The following is a 21,963-nucleotide window of genomic DNA, read 5'->3' as shown; positions in this document are numbered from 1 at the left end:
CCATTAACTAGTGGTCAGCATTGGGACTACTTTCATGTTATGTGTCAGTGATTTGGATAACAGAATTGATGGTTTTTGGACAATACAAAGATGAGTGGAGGAGCAGATAGTGTTGATGAAGAAGGGAGTCTGTAGAATGACTTAAAACAGATTAGAAGAATTAGCAAGGAAGTGCAGATGGAATACAATGTAGGGAAGTGTATGGTAATGCTCTTTGGTAGAAGTAGTAAAGGTGTAGACTATTTTCTGAACAAGAAACAAATTCAGAAATCAGAGAGACTTGGGAGTCTTGGTGCAGGATTCCCTAAAGGCTAACTTGCAAGTTGAGTCAGTAAGGAAGGCAAATGCAAAGTTAGCATTCATTTTGAGAGGACTAGAATATAAAAGCAAAGGTGTAATACTGAGGCTTTATAAAGCATTGGTCTGACCGCAGTTTAATGGCTCTGGGACTGTGCTCATTTGAGTTTAGAAAGATTGGGGGGATGGGAATGATCGAATTGAAACCCATCAAATCTTGAAAAGCCTAAATAAAGTGCAGTTGGGACAGATGTTTCCTGAAATGGGTGAGTCTAGGACCAGAGGGCACAGCCTCAGAAAACAAGGACATCCCTTTAGAACAGAGTTGAGGAGGAATTTCTTTATCCAGAGGGCAGTGAATCTGTGGAATTAATTGCCACAGTTGGTTGTGGAGGCCAAGTCATTGGGTATATTTAAAGTGGAGGTTGATGGTTCTTGTGATTGTTAGTAAAGTTATCAAAAATTATGGAGAGAAGGCAGGAGTATGGGGTTGAAGGGTGTAATAAATCAGCCATGATGTAATGGCAGAGCAAACTCAATAGGCTGAATGGCCAATTCTGCTCCTATGGCTTATGATCTTATTTAGGTGTTTTTATTTTATATTGGTTACATTTTCTCTTAAATATACACCTGGCTTCTGCTTCAGATATTTATCTTCTTAAAAGTAAAGTTCAGGTTGAATGTGTGTAGATCTTTCTCGACAGGAGATTTCCTCAATTTCACCTAATTAAAAAGAGACTTGCAATATTCAAAAGGTATCAAGCTGGAATTTGCTAGAAAAGGCTTTAAGAGGGTCAGACCTTATATGATGGAATGTCTTCACTTAGAGGGTGAGACTCTATCTGCAAAATAGCTGGAAAGGAAACGTTGACTAACTGCAAAGCTGTAACCCCAGGTTGAGGCAGTTCTCAGAAACTTGTAATAGTACACCTGACATTTGGAGATTTTCAAGGACTTAAAAATGAATTGAATTAACTTAAAAATGAAAGTGAGTCTAATTTACAAGATAATTTTTAAAAATAAAACTTCCAATTTGACTCCATACTATCCTCTCCATGGAACTGAGTAGCTTGCTGTGACAGCAGCTATACCTCATTAGGAGTTGGAAGAGATTTGGTATGTCAGCAAATACACTCAAAAACTTATATAGATATACCGTGGAAAGCATTCCGACAGGCTGTATCACTGTCTGGTGGGGGGGAGGGGGGCTACTGCACAGGACCGAAAGAAGCTGCAGAGGGTTGTAAATTTAGTCGGTTCCATCTTGCTCACTAGCCTACAAAGTACTCAGGATATCTTCAGATGTCTCAGAAAGGCAGTGTCCATTATTAAGGACCTCCAGCACCCAGGGCATGTCTTTTTCTCACTGTTACCATCAGGTAGGAGGTACAGAAGTCTGAAGGCACATACTCAGCAATTCAGGAACAGCTTCTTCCCCTCTGTTGCTGGCTGGTGGCATAGTGGGATCAGCGCTGGACTTTGGAGCAAAGGCTCCCGAGTTCAAATCCTGCCGGCTCCCTTCCACACTTTACATCCATGCTGAGTCGATCTAGCAACTCGACCTCGTAAAAATAAGAAAGCTCGCTAAGAAAATGCCGTCAAGATGGTGTCCCGGTGTGTGATGGGCCTCCTCCTCCTCCTCCTCCTCCTCCTCCTCCTCCTCCTCCTCCTCCTCCTCCTCCTCCTCCTCCTCCTCCTCCTCCTCCTCCTCCTCCTCCTCCTCCTCCTCCTCCTCCTCCTCCTCCTCCTCCTCCTCCTCCTCCTCCTCCTCCTCCTCCTCCTCCTCCTCCTCCTCCTCCTCCTCCTCCTCCTCCTCCTCCTCCTCCTCCTCCTCCTCCTCCTCCTCCTCCTCCTCCTCCTCCTCCTCCTCCTCCTCCTCCTCCTCCTCCTCCTCCTCCTCCTCCTCCTCCTCCTCCTCCTCCTCCTCCTCCTCCTCCTCCTCCTCCTCCTCCTCCTCCTCCTCCTCCTCCTCCTCCTCCTCCTCCTCCTCCTCCTCCTCCTCCTCCTCCTCCTCCTCCTCCTCCTCCTCCTCCTCCTCCTCCTCCTCCTCCTCCTCCTCCTCCTCCTCCTCCTCCTCCTCCTCCTCCTCCTCCTCCTCCTCCTCCTCCTCCTCCTCCTCCTCCTCCTCCTCCTCCTCCTCCTCCTCCTCCTCCTCCTCCTCCTCCTCCTCCTCCTCCTCCTCCTCCTCCTCCTCCTCCTCCTCCTCCTCCTCCTCCTCCTCCTCCTCCTCCTCCTCCTCCTCCTCCTCCTCCTCCTCCTCCTCCTCCTCCTCCTCCTCCTCCTCCTCCTCCTCCTCCTCCTCCTCCTCCTCCTCCTCCTCCTCCTCCTCCTCCTCCTCCTCCTCCTCCTCCTCCTCCTCCTCCCCCCCCTCCTCTCTCCCCCTCTCCCCCTCCTCTCTCCCCCTCTCCCCCTCTCTCTCCCCCTCTCCCCCTCTCTCTCCCCCTCTCCCCCTCTCTCTCCCCCTCTCCCCCTCTCTCTCCCCCTCTCCCCCTCTCTCTCCCCCTCTCCCCCTCTCTCTCCCCCTCTCCCCCTCTCTCTCCCCCTCTCCCCCTCTCTCTCCCCCTCTCCCCCTCTCTCTCCCCCTCTCCCCCTCTCCCTCTCTCTCTTCACCCCCCCCCAATCATCCAATTGACATGGACATTGAGCCCTTGGACAGTACCTCACTTTTTTTTTAATACATAGTCATTCTGTTTTTATTGCACAATTTTTAATCTATTCAATGCAAGTACACTATAAATTATTTATTATTGCTATTTTGTGGGATTTTTCTGTATTATGTATTGCATTGAACTCCTGCTGCTAAGTTAACAAATTTCATGGGTGAGCGAATAGACTTTGGGATACTGTAAGTCTGTCTTTGCTGTTGCTTTACTACATGCTTGAGTGCTCAGTGGTGGGTGCCAGTGCTTTATTTTGCTGGTGGGGAGAGGGGGGAATCGTTGCTTGCTGCCACTTACACATGGGAGGGAGGGGAGCTGGGGGAGACTTCGGGGTTTTAACATTTAACTGTCATTCATTCTTTGGGGTACTCCTCTGTTTTTGTGGATGGTTGTGAAGAAAAAGCATTTCAGGATGTATATTGTATACATTTCTCTGACATTAAATGTACCTTTGAAACATGCCGGTGATAATAAACCTGATTATGATTCCAATGAAACCCAGGCAATTTACAGCTAGTTCACATTCTATCTCTAAACTTTGAACCCAATGTTGGCATGCAAATTGTAATTTGCTAGTGAAGTTCTGGTGCAAGTTCCATATTCTTGTTGAAACCCCAAGCCCCCTGTCAGCTATTTCCCAGTAATTCTTAAAATGTATCACTAAAAGCCATTTTCAATATGTTTATCAAACTGACATCTACCTGACACCTTTTACTAACAGTTTGACAAGTTTTATGAGGACTTAGACCATAAGACATAGGGGCAGAATTAGGCCATTCAGCCGATATAGTCTACTCTGCCATTTCATCATGGCTGATCCCAGATCCCATTGAACCCCATACACCTGCCCTTTCACCGTACCTCGTGTTGACCTGACCAAACAGGAATCTATCAACTTCTGCTTTGAATATACCCACGGACTTGGCCTCCACTGCAGCCTGTGGTGGGGCATTCCACAGATTCAACACCCTTTGGCTAAAAAAATTCCTCCTTCTTTTCTAAAAGGTTCCCCCTCAATTTCCAGGCTGTGCCATCTAGTTCTGGATACCCCCACCAGAGGAAACATCCTCTTTGCCTTATCTAGTCCTTCAACATTCAGTAGTTTTCAATGAGATCCTCCTGCGTTCTCCTAAATTTCAGTGAGTGCAGGCCCAAAGCTGCCAAAAGCTCCTCGTATGTTAACCCCTTCATTCCGGGAATCATCCTCATGAGCCTCCTCTGGTCTCTCTCAAATGGTAATACATCCCTTCTGAGATAAGGGGCCCTAAACCATTAACAATCTCCAAGTGCCGCCTGACTAGTGTCTTGTAAAGCTTCAGCATAGAAGCTTTAGATAAAGCTTCAGATAGATATCTGATGGATAGGGGAATCAAGGGATATGGGGACAAGGCAGGGACTGGGTATTGATAGTGAATGATCAGCCATGATCTCAGAATGGCGGTGCAGACACGAGGGGCCAAATGGTCTACTTCTGCACCTATTGTCTATTGTCATTACCCCTTGTTTTATGTTCTGTTTCTCTTGAAACAAATGCCAACGTTACATTTGCCTTCTTTCCCACAGGCTCAACCTTTTTGGAGTCTTGCACAAGGACTCCCCAAGTCCCTTTGCACCTTGGGTATATGAATTTTCTCCTCTTTTAGATAATAGTCTGCACAAATGTTCCTTTTACAAAATTGCATTATCGTGCATTTCCCAACTCTGTATTCTGTCTGCCACTTTGTTGCCCATTCTTCCAATTTGTCAAGTCCTTCTGCAATGGCATTGCTTCCTCAGCACCACCTATCCCTCCACCTATCTTTGTATCATCCACAAACTTTGCCATAAAGCCATCAATTCCATTGTCTAAATCTTACACAATGTGAAAAGTAGTGGTTCCAATACTGACCCCTGAGGAACACCACTAGTCACTGGCAGCCAACCAAAAAAGGCCCCCTTTGTTCCTTCTCCCTGCCTCCAGTCTGTCAGCCATGCCAGTATATCTCCTGTAACACTAAAAAACTTTATCTTGCTGAGTAGCCTCATGTGAGGCACCTTATCAAATGCTTACTGAAAATCCAAGTAAAAGACATCCACTGCCTCTCCTTTGTCCACCCTGCTTGTTGATTCCTCGAAGAATTCAAACAGATTTGTCGGGCAAGATTTCCCTTTGCAGGAACCATGCTGATTTTGACTTATTTTATCATTAGACTCCAAGTACCCTGAAACTCGTCCTTAATAATGGACTCCAAAACTTTCCCAGCCACTGAGGTTAGGCTAACTGGACTATAATTTCCTCTATTTTGTCTTCCTCCCTGAAAGAGTAGAGTGACATTTGCAATTTTCCAGTCCTCCAGGATCATGCCAGAATCAAGTGATTCTTGAAAGATGGTGACCAATGTATCTGCTATCTCTCCAGCCAGCTCCTTCAGGACTCTGGGACGTAGTCCATCTGGTCCAGGTGACTTATCCACCTTAAGACCTTTGAGTTTGCCTAGCACTTTTCCTTTGTAATAACAATGGCAATCACATCTGCTTCCTTGACACTCATGGACCTCTGGTGTACAGCTAGTGTCTTCCACAGTAAAATCTGAAGCAAAGTACTTATTAAGTTCTTCTACCATTTCTTTGTTCCCCTATTACTACCTCACCAGTATCCTGCTTTATATTATTGGCTAGTTTGCCCTCATATTTCATCTTTTCCCACCTTCTGACTTTTTTAGTTGCTTTTTTTTTTGGATTTTAAAAGCTCCCCAATCATCCAACTTCTCACGCACTTTTGCTGCCTTATATAACCTTTCCTTGACTTTTATACAGTCTTTAACTTCCCTTGTCAACATTGGTTGTCTAGCCCTGCCATTTGAGAACAACTATCCCATGCCCTATGAATGATTCCCAGAAACTTCAGCCACCTCTGTTCTGCTGTCATCCCTACCAGTATCCTCTCCAATCCACCTGGGCAAGCCCCGCTGTTGTGCCTCTGTAATTCCCTTTATTTCATTGCAATACTGAGAGATGCCTTTCCCTCTCATATTGTAATATGAATTCAGCTACTTAAGACTTCCCCCTCACCTCAAGCACAGCAAAGGTTCAGCAGATTGATTTCTGGGATGGCAGGATGGTCACGTGATGTGTTGACTGGACATGTTAAAGGGTCTAAGCCCAAAATGTCAACTGTACTTTTTTCCATTGATGCTGCCTGGCCTGCTGATTTTCTCATGTTTGATAATTGTTTTTAATATCTCACTCACTGCTAAGTTGCCCTGTGCATTTATGGCATTATTGAAAACTAAGGCACGGGATCCAATTTAGAGCTGATCTCAAGCTCCATGTCATTAGGGAATTATTTGCAAGAAGAGAACTCCCCGCAGGTTAGAATATTTTGGCTTGGTATGCAGTGCAGTTGCCTCTCAGCACCAGTGAGCCAGGTTCAGCTCTGACTCCCAGCAGAGTTTGCATGCTCTTCCTGTAACCATGTGTTCTCTTCCACATCCCAGAGGAATGCTGATTGTAAGGTGAATTAGCTATTGTAAACTGAAATGGGTGTTAGAAAAAACAGGGAGTTGATGTGATCATTGATTTGAGAATGGGTTACAGGGGAGAATAGTGGAGGATGAGACTGCTCTAAGAGCTACTTCCGACTTGATGGGCCAAATGGCCTCTAATATAGCAAGAAATTTTGTTTTGACAACTCTGTAAAAATGTTGATGTCATTCTACTCTAGAGGGGATATTGAGATTTCAATGTTTAGCTGATGCTCTTTAGTCTGTATAGGCAAGAATGTTGCTGATGGACTACAGAATATGTTATTTGATGTTGATGAGTTGCAAAAGTTGGACAGTTCCCCATTGCTGGCACTGACCTTCTAATTGACCAGCTTGTAGCTGATTTGTTACATCTTTTTAAAATAACTTGATGAGCCAAATTGCACTCGAATATTTTGCCTGTAAAAGGGTGCAGATATAAGAAGTAATTAATAACTGCAGCAGGGAAAAACATGTTGTTCTGGTTCCTAGATTATTAATTATCCTGGATAATTATTGAATTTAATATTCAGAAGCCTATGCTTTTATTTCCTGACAATTGCTTATTTAAAAAATAGCAAGGTAGATTAATGTGTTTCTCCATAGAACTGGTACTTCAGCTGAGTTGCAGAAAAGATTGGAGACACACAAATGTGCAGCATTTTTTAAGATTCAAGATTGTTTAATGTCATTTCCAGTACACAGGTGTAAAGGTAAACAAAATAATTGTTACTCTGCAGCACCAAAAGGAACACAAAAAAACACAACAAGATAAAGAACAAAATAATCTTAAAAACACAATAAATACAAATATATTAGATTGCTTATATAGATTGCTTGATTGCTTGATTGTAAATATATAAACTGAAGCTAGGCACAAGAGTGTCTGTACATTAGGTGACTCTGACACCTACGCATCTATAGAAGGAAGTGAGTATAGATGTGCATAGTCCAGCTCTCTTCAGAATGCTGGGGTGTTGTTGAGCTTTCCTGATTGTGCAGCATGTGTTCGGGACCCATGAGAGGATATATGAGATGTGTACTCTCGGGAGTCTGAAACTGCTTGAACTTTCCACCACTGTGTCAATTTTCACCAATCATTACATCAGATTTCAAGTCAGAGGACAAAAGATGGAGTTGAAAGCTTAGATGGTAAAATGACAATCATGAAAAATATACAAATAAACAGTTATCCGAATCAGAAACCACACATTTCAGAACTGCATATCTTCATTGATTATGTTTGGCTGACTTATTGAAAATCTGCTTCTCTGTTCATAACTTTTTTTGTTACAGGAGGGAAACAACCATCTGCTTTTGTGCCTATGGCTGAAAGCAATGCTTTTCAGCCCCAGGTGAAGACTTTGCTTTCACCATCAATAGATGCCAAACAACAATTACAGCGTAAAATTCAACAAAATACGTTAAAGAAACAGCAAGAACAGAAACTTCAGTCTCCACTTCCAGGTGAACAAGTGAAGAAGATAGAGGGCCCGGCTGTTGGAGGAGTAGCTAGCATTGCCAATGGAAGCCCTGCTTTGCTTTCACCACAACCTACCATTGGCATAGTGGTGGCAACAGTACCCAGTCCTATCCAAGTAAGTTACTCATAGTTCATCTTTAAGATTGTGGCGCGTGGCCAAGTGGTTAAGGCGGTGGACTAGTGATCTGACGGTTGTGAGTTCGAGCCCCAGCTGAAAATGGGTATCATCAAAAATGCTGGAGGTTAACCTCACAATAGACTGGCGTCCTATCCCAGGGGGAGTCTTGTACTCTCAGTTGCTTCACGCCACGGAAACCGGCATAAGCACTGGCCTGATGAGCTTATAAGGCTTGGGACAGACTTTAACTTTGAACTTAACATCTTTAAGATTGAAAAGTCAAGAATAATGAAGTGAGGGGTTTTGGAGTGTTATGGTGGTAACGGATAGGATTGTGGGGAGGAATCAAAGATCTAAAATAGAAATGAATTATGTCTGTTTTCAATTGCAAAGTGACAAATAAGTACTTGTGATAACTGGTAGTTTAATTGCTTCAGCACTGTCCCCAGGTCTTATAGTTTCATAGCATAGAATCACAGAAGATTTAATTTGGCTTTTTTGACATTGTTCAACAGAAAAAGACTCTTTTGTGTCAAAATGAAAACAGATCTCTACAAAGTGATCTAAATTAATTCCAAATATAAAACACACCCTTTAATATGACACACCAAATCAGCACTAGTACAGCCAACTGGTTTTAGAAGTCACAAATGGAGTTAAATGGAGATATCTTGGAGACCTGTGTGCCGTCAAGGTGCTTCAATTGATCGAAGTAAAATTATGCCTGTATCTGGAAGATCCAACTGATAGGGAATCAGTTTCCTGGCAAAAACTACACTATGACAATAAAAGAACACTTTAAGCAACTCAGTGAAAAGGTTATTGAAAAGCAAAAGTCAGGAGATGGATACAAGAAAATTTCCAAGTTACTAAATATCCCATTTAATCAATCATCAAGAATATGGCACACCTGTAATCTGCCTAGAGCAGGTTGTCCTCAAACCATGCTAGAAGGGGTCTGGTGAGAGCGGCCACCAAGAGACCTATGAGAACTCTGGAGAGTTACAAGCTTCAGTGGTTGAGATGGGAGAGACTACACATACAACAACTGTTGCCCGGGTGCTTCACCAGTCACAGCTATATGGGAGAGTGGCAAAGAGAAAGCCACTATTGGGGGAAAAGAAACCTCATGAAATCTCAGCTAGAGTTGCCAGAAGGCATGTGGGAGGCTGAAGTCAGCCGGAAGAAGGTTCTATGGTCTGATGAAACCAAAATTGAGCTTTTTGGCCATCAGTGCACATCATCAAAAACACACCAATCCCTACTGTGAAGCACGGTGGTGGCTGCATCATGCTGTGGGGATGCTTCACTGCAGCAAGCCCTGGAAGGCTGGTGAAGGTAGAAGGTAAAATAAATTAATTGAAGTACAGGGAAATCCGGGAGGAAAACCTGATGCAGTCTGCAAGAGAACTGCGACTTGGCAGAAGATTTGTTTTCCAGCATTACAGTGACCTGAAGCATGAAGCCAAGTGGCTTAAAAACAACAAAGTTAATGTCCTGGAGTGGCCAAGTCAGAGTCCAGACCTCAAACTGATTGAGAATTTGTGGCTGATCGTGAAAAGGGCTGTTCAATTACGATCCCCATGCAATCTGACAGCTTGAGAAGTTTTGTAAAGAAGAATGGGGGAAAATTGCAATGTCCAGCTGTGCAAAGCTGATAGACATCTATCCGCACAGACTCGAGGCTGTAATTGCTGCTGAATACTGACTTGAAGGGGTGAATACTTATGCAATCAATGATTTTGTGTTTTATATTTGTAATTAATTCAGATCACTTTGTAGAGGTCTGTTTTCACTTTGGCATGAAAAAGTCTTTTTCTGTTGATCAGTGTCTTAAAAAGCCAATTTAAATCCACTGCAATTCAGTGTGGTAAAACAATAAAATGTGAAAACTTCCAAGGGGGGTGAGTACTTTTTACAGGCACTGAAATTTCACAATCCAGTTCAGTCCATTCCCCCTTCCTGTCTATGGAATTACCTTTTTTTTTCAGATTTGGATCCTAATTTCACACTTGGGCTTGTCACTCTCAGACTAAGTATGAAAGTCTGTGATGCCATGATCTCTTTCCAAAGGATCCTTACCACAAGATTACTAAGTTATTCTCATCTTATTATTCATAATTAGATACAAAACAGTTATTCCCTGTTTGGTCCACAAGGTACTGCTGTAGTAAATTCATGTATTCCATGGATTTGTCCAGTGGCCAATCTATCTGAAAACTTGAGTCACAATTGTTTATGGTTACTACATTACTTTGGTAGAAGTCTCCTTTATTTCTTGTTTGATAACATGTCCAGCAATGTAGTCGGTGTGTCTGTGTAGTACTCTGTAGTACAGGTCTTGATTCACACAAAGAATTTTGTACTAATTGGCATGGATTAATGCTTCATTGTACCACCTTCAATGTTTGAGTGTATGCTGTACATGTCCTCTTAATCGGAGTTCTATTCTGTGTGACTATTCTTTTAATGGCTACCATTATGGGTGGTAGTTTTTATTCAAGAAATTATTTAATTTCTTGAATTTACATTCCTAAAATTCAAAGTCACATGTCCACATTTAAATCATCTCTAGTTTGGTAACTTAACTAAAGTGTTACCATTTCCTTGTGTTACACTGCTACCCATAATATAGGCTATGCAATTTCAGCTTGAGTTCATCGTGCAAGTTAGTAAAGTTATAAATAATGGGTGTTTTTTGTGCCACCAAAGGAGATCTGTGCATGTGGTTTTATTAAGATACTTGAACAATTAAGCATGCAATGCTTTTAACTTTTGAAACAAATTATGAAGGAAGTAAAATGCTTGGGTTAGTTGGATTTTTTTCTCTTCTTCACCATATTATTGCTGTGTAATATAGAAGAAGCATGGAAATTCATTTCCCTTTTAATACATGCAAGGAAAACCTTTGGCTTTAATTTTTTAACCATAGTTTTTTATAACTGTTATGATTTTTTTTAGATGCAGAGAAGCCGACAGATGATGACATCACCAAGTCCACTGGGTCCATCAGAGAGCAAGGTCCTTCCTCTGAATGTTCAAGTTGTTGCTCAACATATGCAATCAGTCAAACAGCAGCAGAAGACTATACAGAATATCCCTGCAAGCCCACATAATGATCGCTCAAGACCTCGATATCATCAAATCTTGCCTAAGCCACCCTCCACCAACACGCTTACTCTCACGTCTCCAACTAGGGTACTTTTGGCTAGTAGTAGTCCAATTAAAACCGTTATGTCTGGAACGTCTCATGCAAGCTCTTTGAATATGGTAAAGATGACAACAATATCTCTCCCTCCCAATACTGGTGCATCCCCCAAGTCTACGTCATCAGTGAGTACTAGTAGTGGAACAACAGAAAAAGTAAAATCTGCATCAGCTCTGAGAGTTGGGTCAACTTCTCTTTCTGCAGTTGGATCCAGAACAAGTAGTATAACAACAACACCTACTGCCGAAGTCATCAAATCTGAACAGGAAGCAATATCAAATGATGAAAAGCAGCTTCAGTGCCAAGACCAATCAAGAAACTTGAAGGATCCTAGAAGAGTTGCTGGTTCTTCTCCATCTGGGCAAAAAAGTAATAGTGAAGGTGCAGCAAAAGTGAAAATGTCAAATGGGAAAATATCTACTGAAAAGGCAGCTAAAGTCTGTAATGGTCAAAAAACTGAAGGAAAAAAAAGCAAAAATGAAGGCAAGTTTGTACCCAATGAAAATCTGGCTCTTTCAGTAGCAGGAAATAACCAAAATGCTTTTGTTGTTTCTTCTACTTCAACTTTGTCAAGCACCATCACTATTTCCAAATCCAGTGCTGATATTGCCAGGTCTCATAAAGACAATGGGATGTGCCCAAAAAGTCCAAGGAAACGGTCTCCTTCAAATTCTGTGTCTGAACCACTGGTGCCCCCTGTGAAAAAAGCACTGGTTTTAGAACCTACTTTGGATAATGCAGAACATCAGAAGCCCTGCCCTGCTACTACAGCAATGACACCTCCAAAACCCTCTGCAGGTGTACTAGTGAAAAATGAGAAAACACCAGCAATGGTTCATACACCTAGTAAAATTACTGTTAAACTGAATACAACAGGGATAACTCGTATATTAGCCAATCCTACATCTGATACTCAAGTGTTCACCCTGGATTGCATTCGGACTTCTACAGAAGAAACGTCCACTTTTCAGGAAAATAAGACTGAGGACTTGGAAAGGAGCTTGTTGACATTACAGGCAAACAACTCAAGTACAAAGCTGACAATTGATAATACTGACATTCAGCTTATCAAGAAGAATCACCAATGCTTTTTAACTGATGCAGAAAGGCAGCCAGCATTAAATGCTAGTGTAATAGGGAATTCAGGGACCGTTGATTTTCAAGAATCTGCATGGGAGCCAGCACAATGTAATGGGTTGGATCAGCAGTTGTATGATCAACAAATGCACATTCAAAACCAGCTTGAAAATTCTACTTTGGTTCAGCTGCAAGGACAAAATCAAATACAATTGTCAAACCAGTTACCCCTCCCAGATAATTTGATGGATCTCACTGCTTCAAGTTCACAAACCAATGAGAACTACCTTCGGTTTGATGATGACCTTACACAGGACAGTATTGTAGAAGAGTTAGTGTTATTTGAAGAGCAAATGTCCCTGAATGTTGATTATGGATCTGGGTTGGGATTTCCTGCTCATGGTCATTCTGCAGGAAGTCAGAATACACTAATGTCATCCCATCAAACCAGTCAGTTCTATCATCCAATCCACAGCAGTGGCACTCCAACCCCAACTCCCACTCCAACGCCAACTCCAACACCTAATCCAACGCCTACATCAGAAATGATTGGCTCCCAAACATGTTCCAGTCCTAGCTCCAGGATGGCTCAAACTACTCCAGTTGATAGTGCTCTTGGCAGCAGCAGACATACACCGATTGGAACACCTCATTCAAACTGTAGTAGTAGTGTGCCCCCAAGCCCTGTTGAGTGCCGGAACCCTTTTGCTTTTACTCCAATAAGCTCCAGCCTAGCCTACCAGGATGCCAGTATAATTTCTAGCAGCCCTGTTAAACCGATGCAAAGACCAATGGCCACTCACCCAGACAAGACAAAAATTGAATGGATGAATAATGGATACAACACTGGAATAAGCAGTTCAGCATCATCGACCAATGCTGTTGGTATTCTTCCTAGTTATCAGAAGCTTACGGAGGATCACTTTAGAAAACCACATGCCTTTGCAGTTCCTGGACAGACAATGCAGTCGTATCACCATAATGCTGTGCAGTTACAGTCCAGGCATCATGACACTCATTTGGGCCGCATTACTCCAGTTTCACCCATACCACACCAAGCAACTTCAGTGGCTAATGGCAATAAGCAGGAGGGATTTGCAGTTCCAGCACCTCTTGACAACAAAGGAATGCATTCGTTGATCAATAATTTTAGGTGTCGCAGTGTCAGTCCTGCTGTTCGTCAACGTAATCTTAGTGGAAGCACAGTTGGTCCACTGATAAATCTGCCAAGAACAAGTTTGGCACCTTTTGGAAGCCCAGTGACACCTGAGGTTCACAACACATTTGTTAATAATATTTCAGATGATAGTGCCAACAGCATTGCTCAACGAAGCCAATCTGTCCCTTTGTCTGTGATGATGCAGACTACTTTCCCATCTTCCCAGAAACAAACTAACACTAAAAAGATTACAAATGTGTTGTTAAGTAAACTTGATTCTGAAGGTGATGATGCAGTGAGAGGCTTGGGAATAAACAACTTGCCCTCCAATTATACAGCAAGAATGAATCTTACTCAAATATTAGAGACAACAGCTTCTTTTGGTAGTGCCAACCAGCAACCAGTGATTAACCCAAGCTCTTCTGTCTTTGAATTCCAAAAGCCCAGTTATGTAGCAAAACACATCAATAATGATCAGATGGGTTATATTTCTGAAGATAATCAAGCACAAACAGAATCCAGAGTGCAATCATTGGACTTCAACAGTACAGTCAAAGATTTTTTGGCTGAAGATAGCCTGCAGCCAAACCAGCAAGTGGTTGGTCAAGTATCATCAGATCTAAATGTTGCTTCTGATTTCTCCAGTGATCTCAGGTTACCTGCAGAGCTTTCGGGCAGCATAAATGATCTGAGCACTTTAGACACAAATCTGCTGTTTGACCCAAGTAAACAACAGGGGCAAGATGTTGATACGACACTGGGGGAACTAAATGATGATGCAGTATTCCAGCAGATTTGTAATGAGTCCATGAATCCCATGCAGTCTTCAAGTTTTGATTGGATGGAAAATAAAGATCACCCTACAGTTGAAATGTTGGGTTAAATCAAAGAGTACTGTTAAATATATAGCACACATTTCATTTTCTGAGTCATTATATTTGGCCTAATAGATGTGCCTGCCTTAAGAAAAAACATTTGTTCCTAAACAAGTGTATTCCAGGAGGAAAAAAAACAACTATTTTCCATATTTAAGTTCTATTAACCTTGTGTCCATAATTTCATTTTAAGTGCCAGCATTTGACATAATTCTGCATGGTTTATTGCAAGTGCATGTATATATGTACCATCCATTTATGGAATTAGGTATACTTACAAGCTCGGCTGCTATCAATAGATAGATTACTACAGTAAACTCTAAATGCAGTAGAGCCTCTGAACTCAACAGCACTAGATAAATAATGGTAAGAAGAGATCCTACTCAATTCAGGTGTATTAGTCTGGACTTCAACTATTTGAGTTATTTGTCTATAATTTGAGCCCATCATCATTTTCTAAGGTGCAGCATAATTTATCTTTACTGCTTCATTGTGGCTTTTCTTTAAAACTAGTCACTGTGAGTGGTGGTTGCACATTAAAATGATGAATTTTCTGTAACAAGCAGCAATATATATATATATATAGACCCATTGTTGTCTCAACCACATTTGCTAATATTCTTTTGCCCAGTATTTCTCATTGGAATCATATAGAACTAGGCATTACAAACAGTACTAAAAAACTCTCTAATATCAGTAGGAAGTATGAGATACAATCCTTATTCATGCTATTATTCAAACTATCTAGCATTGTATTCTAAATCTGATGCCTGAAGGTGTCTATAAAGGATAAAATAATAGCAGAGTCTTAAACAGCAAACCGATTGCAGAATTATCTAGCAAATTGTATACAATTTGTATACATCATACTGTCAGCAGTATGATGTTTGCCTTTTAAAATAAAGGCATTCAGCACCTCCATAATTTTGGTAAAGTCTGCATATTAGTATATTGTGCAGATATTTACTCCCTTGAGACATTTTTATCATATCGTCTTCATGTTGAATACATGCTGTGTAAGCAGGTTAACAACAATGTCAATGAAGTACACACAAGAATTAAACATGAACCTAGGTTAAATAGATTTTGTATTCTTTGTATTATTCCTAAAGGGTATACTGTATTTGGAGGGAAAATTGGTAGCTACCTCCTGATGGTAAAACAATTAATAGTGGTAGTTATTTAAGAACAAGGTGTCTACATAATTCAAATTTTACTAAGTTGATTTAAGATGGTTCCCTATAGAAAATAAGATACGAAAATATCCAGAAGTACCTTCCTTTTGTCCCAAATATGGCATACCAACAGACATTTTGGGCAGTCCACTACAGGCAAAAGAAACAAGTTGGAAAATGGGAGGGTGCTGATTCAAAAACTTCCTAAATGAATTATATCGCTTCAACTTTGATTAATTTTTAATCTAATAGGATTGGTTTTTAACTGACCCCTATTGCAACTTCCTTGTCCTTTTATTTACTACTTTCCATAGGGGCCATTCTGTTAAAGACTATACACCTTTCCAAGTTGCATTTAACCACTAAACGATGTGATCTGGAAGCAAACTTAAATAGATTCCACTTTTTATTTTGTTTTGGCCATTCACACCAAACAAAAGGCTAGTAACTTTCGACAAGCTTTTCTTATATAGCTTATCATCAGAACACAGAAGGGAGGGACAAATTGTGATTTAAATAAGGAGTAAACCGGCTCATGCAATGTGGATGGCCTGGTTTATTGTAGGTAATGCAACTCATTGAAGAGTTTGGAACTTCTTATCTGGAATTTTTTAAAGCAACCTGGTTGAAAATAATGTAATCAAGAAAACATTTCAGATAGAAGTGTGAATATAGAAATTGGTTTTGTGGATTGCTCTTTTCGTTAGCTGGTGCAGGTACAATTGGCATAATGGTCTCAGCTGATGTAAAATGTGGTTCTCTTGGGTGTATTTGAATTAATTTCAGATTCCCTGAATTATGTGCAGGGTATCACTGACTCCCACTGGAGAACTGAATATTTTTCACCAACAAAATTGAAAATGGCTGTTTCAGCACAAATACTATGAACCCAAAGTTTACTTGATTCCTACAAATTAGTGATACATCCCTAATTAAATTCACTCATCCACAATTTACGTACCTGTGACCACTAGAGGGTGCAACCTTTTATGCTGACTTAACTTTTCAAGTTTATGTTCCAAGTGAAGTCTTCCAAGATAATTATGAATTCTAGGAAATGCAATTATAATTCCAAAATCAATGATGTTAAAGATGGCTTAAACTACTGAATTGTGTCTCTTTTGACTTTTGAGGGTAACCATATTGATAGTCTGACATAATATCTATGTTGTCACTGGAATTTGTTTACTTCATCATCAAAGTACAATTACAATAGTATTGTCACAAACTGTTATTGCTTTATTTTCCCCATTTTTAGTAATGGAATTGTCTGATGATCTACAGGTTATATTCTTCATTTAAACTAACCCTCTTGACTATATTGATACTCATTCAAGTTGCAGAGTTAATTTGTTGATCATGAAACATATGCCTGTGGATGTCAGAAATATCAACCAGTGTATAAATATCATACCTCTAGCGCATTTCAAACCTCCATTTTAAAAGCTTGGACAGCTAGTTTGTAAGGATAGGTGTATTGTAGCAAAGGAGTCTTTGTCTTGTGGGAATGAATGATATTATAAGTGGGTAAAAGCACATTGCAATTCTAGCTCTGAAGCTTTTTCTTCATCTATACGGATGGAATCAAGAAGTAAACTGTCCTTTTTAATAAGTTACAGGGTCTGGCAGTGCAGCAGTTATGGATCAGCTGCCAGGTTTCTTGACTATTGATTCACAGATGTGAGCTTTAATTCCATCACAGTAGCTGGGAACTTATATTCAATAACAAAATAAATAGACAATAAGTGCAGGAGTAGGCCATTTGGCCCTTCAAGCCAGCACCGCTCAATGAGATCATGGCTGATCATCCACAATCAGTACCCCGTTCCTGCCTTCTCCCCATATCCCTTGACTCTGCTATCTTTAAGAGCTCTATCTAACACTTTCTTGAAAGCATCCAGAGAATTGGCCTCCACTGCCTCCTGAGGCAGAATAGATCCACCACTCTTTGGGTGAAAAAGTTTTTCCTGATCTCCATTCTAAATGGCTTACCCCTTATTCTTAAACTGTGGCCTCTGGTTTTGGACTCCCCCAACATCAGGAACATGTTTCTTGCCTCTAGCGTGTCCAATCCTTTAATAATCTTATATGTTTCAAATCAAAGTTGGTTTCAGGAACAGTAACCTTGAGACTGCTGGGTTAACATTAAAAACTTGTTTGGTTTACTAATGGCCTTCAAATTAACACAGCAACATGTAACTTTTGCATCATTAAAAGTTAGCAATCTAAATTGTCTGCATCCCAAGGACAAATAGAAGTAATTTAAATTTCAGAAGCAATGAAAGAAATGTAAAAATTGTCTGTTTGTTTCCTATTACTCCGCATCATATTGCCTTCTGTATTCCCAGATATACTTCTCCAGCCAAGTCAGGCATAACACTTCTCATGCTAACTGGAAAGTACTGAGAAGAGGATCTGGAGTTCAATCTCCAGCCAGTTTTCTCATGATGTAGAACCTGAAATACCTTACATTTAACCATTCACTGGTGTACTTTTGAAGGGGTGGACCTTAAATGTATTTTTGCTGTCATTTCATCTTTAAAATAATGGATTGAAAAAGAATGAATTGCTATTGTATACACAATTTGTGGAAACTACTTATTCTTGTTCTCAACAAATCAGCAGATTTTCTTTGCATTACCTTCTCAATATTTCTATTCTGTCTGTGCTGCTCAAAATTCCCAGGTAGTCAATATTTCAATGTCTTAAAGTCATATTTGTATTTTATACTGTTTATTTAAATTTATTTTTGAAAGTTTTTGTCCCTTCCCTTATCCTCTTTTCTGTCAGGTGTACAGTCAACCTATGGGCCTTAGTTGTTCATATCCCAATAGTACATTGCTATTTTAAGTGGGCCAGTTAATTTGCCTTGAGGGTCAAAAAATGTTTTGTGGGGTGGCCAATAAATGCATCAAATGTGTATACAATAAAATCACAGTTCTAGAATTTTAAATTTCATCAATGTATATAAAAAATTATCTGTCAAAATGCCTGTACTATATCCAAATGATACTACTTTGATATTTAAACAGAATTGTTGGTTGATGTTCAACAGAAACAATTAACTAAAATAATGAACAAATTTATTTAAATATGCTGGTGCCATTTAACCAAAATTTTCAGACTCTAGTTTCATAAATTTCTATAAGGAAAAACTATTGATGATTTTTAATATAAAGAAATATACAAAACTAGTAACCAAGGGCAACCATGTTAAATTAAATGTATTTTCTGTAAAGTTTTGCATCTCAGGATGAGAATATTTTTTACATTCTGTTGTAAAGAAAGAAAATCAGACTTCTCGTAAATATAGAGGAAAAAACTTACAGGGACTGAGGTATTTCTCATTTAACAATGGGAAATCTTTCTTAGAAGTCAGTGGTTAAAGTACTTAAAATGGCCAGTGCATCAATGGATTTGATGTTGAACTCTCTTGAACAGAAATTAATAAGGAAGTCCTTTGATGAAAAAAATAATGAAGATGACGATCATTGGACTTGGAAAATGATGAGCTAAGTAGCCAGTTGGAGGGAGGGGTTCAGATATAGCAGTGTTTTATTTTAATTCTGTCCAATATTTTCAGACAATAGTGTTTTCTAGAGCATTCTAAAAGTGACCTGCGTGTGTGGACAAGTGGGTGAACTGAAAAGCTCATGAAAACGTTTGACGTTTTTCATTCATATATCTGTCTCTTTTCTATAATTATTTTTATGATTGCTTTTAATAAATGCACTTAATAGTAGTCTCTCAAGTTTGATCCTTTGGATTTGTTATTTTAATTCTGACGTAGTACTTGTCACATTGCTCTGGAGATTCTGGACCATTGGCCCAGAAACAATCAACAGAGCTCAGATAGACTTAGTCTAGCTGAAACAGCACTGAACTTAACATTGCATAGTTTGCAGCAAAAGATTCATGCATAGATTTGCACCTCAAATATAATTGGAGATGCTTTTAATATAGGTATGTTATCAATTTGGAGCTTAGTGGACATTTGCACTAGATATCTAAAGGGAGCTTCTGGCCTGGCACATCTCTTAGTACAAATGGTAATTGTTACGCAAAGTAAGTTTTCATTGGAATTGATTTTAGAAAGTGTGTTCATATACAAGGTGAAATGTCATTGTGAAATGACATTTTGATTGTTTTATGTAGCAATGTATATTGATCTCAATGAGATAATTGTTTTACTTAATTCTCTTGTAGGAGAATATTAAAACGAAAATTTAAAGTTCAATTTTTCTTCACCATGTTAATAAATGATCACAAGTGTGCATGTATGTTATTGAATTATATTGTACAGTGCTAGTTATATTCCAGTAACCACTTTTTGCTGATATAGATCTGGATCTTTAACAACCAGGATCCTCAATTAACATATAACAAGTTACGTACCTTTTCTGAAGTTTACTGATTCATCTTGGAAATGTTGAATATGTTATCAATTTTGTTCCGTTGATTTGGGGAATTAATATTTGGTAAACTATTGTGGAAAAAGATGCTACAGTAATTTGCTATACATATATTTTTGCAAAATAAATTGCCATTCATGTGAGCTGATTGAAAATTTGGTTTCAGCAACCATAATTGATACACATCAAGTGAAACTACAAACAATGAATCCCAACTCCTTATGACATCACAACGTAATGCTGGCCTGTACCACAATTTTTATTTAGTGTAGAATTTTTTTAATGGTATTTGTGTGTGGAACTGCTGAAAAATAAAATCAGTAGTGCAATAATGTTGAAATAGCATTTCAGATTAGCTTTTTTTTTTCTTATTGATGAAAGTGCTCACAGATATTGTTGAAGTTTTGTAAATGGTTTCAAAAGCCAATAAAAAAAAACCCATTTTGTACCACATTCTGATCTGGAAAATGTCCTTGTGTGCTTTCTATTTTAACAGCAGTCAATTACCCTCATGGATAACTCCACTGGAAGCACTGTTTTGCATTTAGATGTGTACTTGATCACCAGAGACAGCAACTAAAGAACTGATAACCCAGTGATAGGTTACTATGTTTTCAGTCCAGAGGTATTACTGCTTTGATTATTTCCTTTTCAAATGAACACAAATGAATTTCAGAATAAAAATTTCTTTTTTATTCTGAAATTCAAAACAGTTCAAAATAAAAATTATCAGAGTACTTACATGTCACTACATACAACCTTGGGATTCATTTTCTGTGGCATAGTTAGATCTATAGAACAGTAACTGCAAACAGTATCAATGGTCAACAAACTGCAAAGGCGGATATAAGTAAATACTAATAACTAATTAGCATTAAAATACAAGGTAAGAGTCCTCAAGTGAATGTAGTTATCCCCTTTTGTTCAAAAGCCTGATGGTTGAGGGGTAGTAACTTCTTGAACCTGGAGGTGCAAGTCCTGAGGCATTTGTACCTTTTACTTGACGGCGGCACAAGAAAAGAGTGACCCTGAGTGGTGAGGGTCTTTGATGATGGGTGCTGCTTTTCTATGAAAACATTTCATTTAGATGTGCTCAATGGTTGGGAGGGTTTTACCCGTGGCCAAATCCACTGCCTTTTATAGGATTTTTTTGATTGATGGCATTAGTGTTCCCATACCAGGCTGTAATGCAGCCAGTCAGTACACTTTCCACCATACATCTATAAGATATGGGAGCAGAATTTGGCCATTTGGCCCATTGCGCTTACTCCACCATTTCATCATGGCTGGTCCAATTTTCCTCTCAACCCTAATCTCCTACCTTCTCCCTGTATCCCTTCATGCCCTGACCAATCAAGAATCTATCATCCTATTCCTTAAATATACATAAAGACATGGCCTCCACTGCTGCCTGTGGCAAAGAATTCCACAGGTTCACCAGTCTCTGATTAAAAAAATACCTCCTCATTTCTAAAAAGATGCCCCACTACTCTGAGGCGGTGACATCTGGTCTTAGACTCTGCCACCATAGGAAACATCCTCTCCACATCCACTATCAAGGCCTTTCAACATTGGATAGGTTTCAATGAGATTACCCTTCATTCTTCTGAATTCTAGTGAATACATGCCCAGAGCCATCAATTGCTCTTCATATGACAAGCCATTCAATTCTGGAATCATTTTCATGAACCTTCTTTGAACCCAGTGTCAGCACATCCTTTCTAAGATAAGGGGCCCGGACCTGCTCACAGTACTCCCAAATGAATATTCACCAGTGCTTTATAAAGTCTCAACATTTTATCTTTGCTTTTATATTCTAGTCCTCTTTAAATGAATGCTAACATTGCATTTACCTTCCTCACCATAGACTCAACCTGCAAATTAACCTTTAGAGAATCCTGCATAAGGACTCCGAAGTCCCTTTGCACCTCAGTTTCTATATTTTCTCCCCATTTAGAAAACAGTCAATCCTTTCATTTCTTCTACCAAAATTCAT

At 39.9% G+C, this 21,963-nt stretch overlaps 1 protein-coding gene across 1 annotated transcript in view; it reads left to right on the top strand.

The window, feature by feature from the left end:
* Positions 1-20,420, top strand: part of LOC132382390 (DNA-binding protein RFX7) — a 124,886-nt gene extending 104,466 nt beyond the window's left edge. Inside the window, exons 8-9 of the mRNA XM_059952532.1 lie at positions 7,757-8,058; positions 11,023-20,420. Coding sequence (XP_059808515.1) covers positions 7,757-8,058; positions 11,023-14,388 — 3,668 coding nt within the window. The 3' untranslated portion in view covers positions 14,389-20,420. The remainder of the gene's footprint in view (positions 1-7,756; positions 8,059-11,022) is intronic.
* The last annotated feature ends 1,543 nt before the right edge of the window (positions 20,421-21,963 follow it).

This window comes from Hypanus sabinus, chromosome 28 (assembly GCF_030144855.1).
Source record: "Hypanus sabinus isolate sHypSab1 chromosome 28, sHypSab1.hap1, whole genome shotgun sequence".
Lineage (NCBI taxonomy): Eukaryota > Metazoa > Chordata > Chondrichthyes > Myliobatiformes > Dasyatidae > Hypanus > Hypanus sabinus.
Note: the sequence above shows the minus strand (reverse complement) of the source record. Positions and strands in the feature narration are given on the sequence as shown.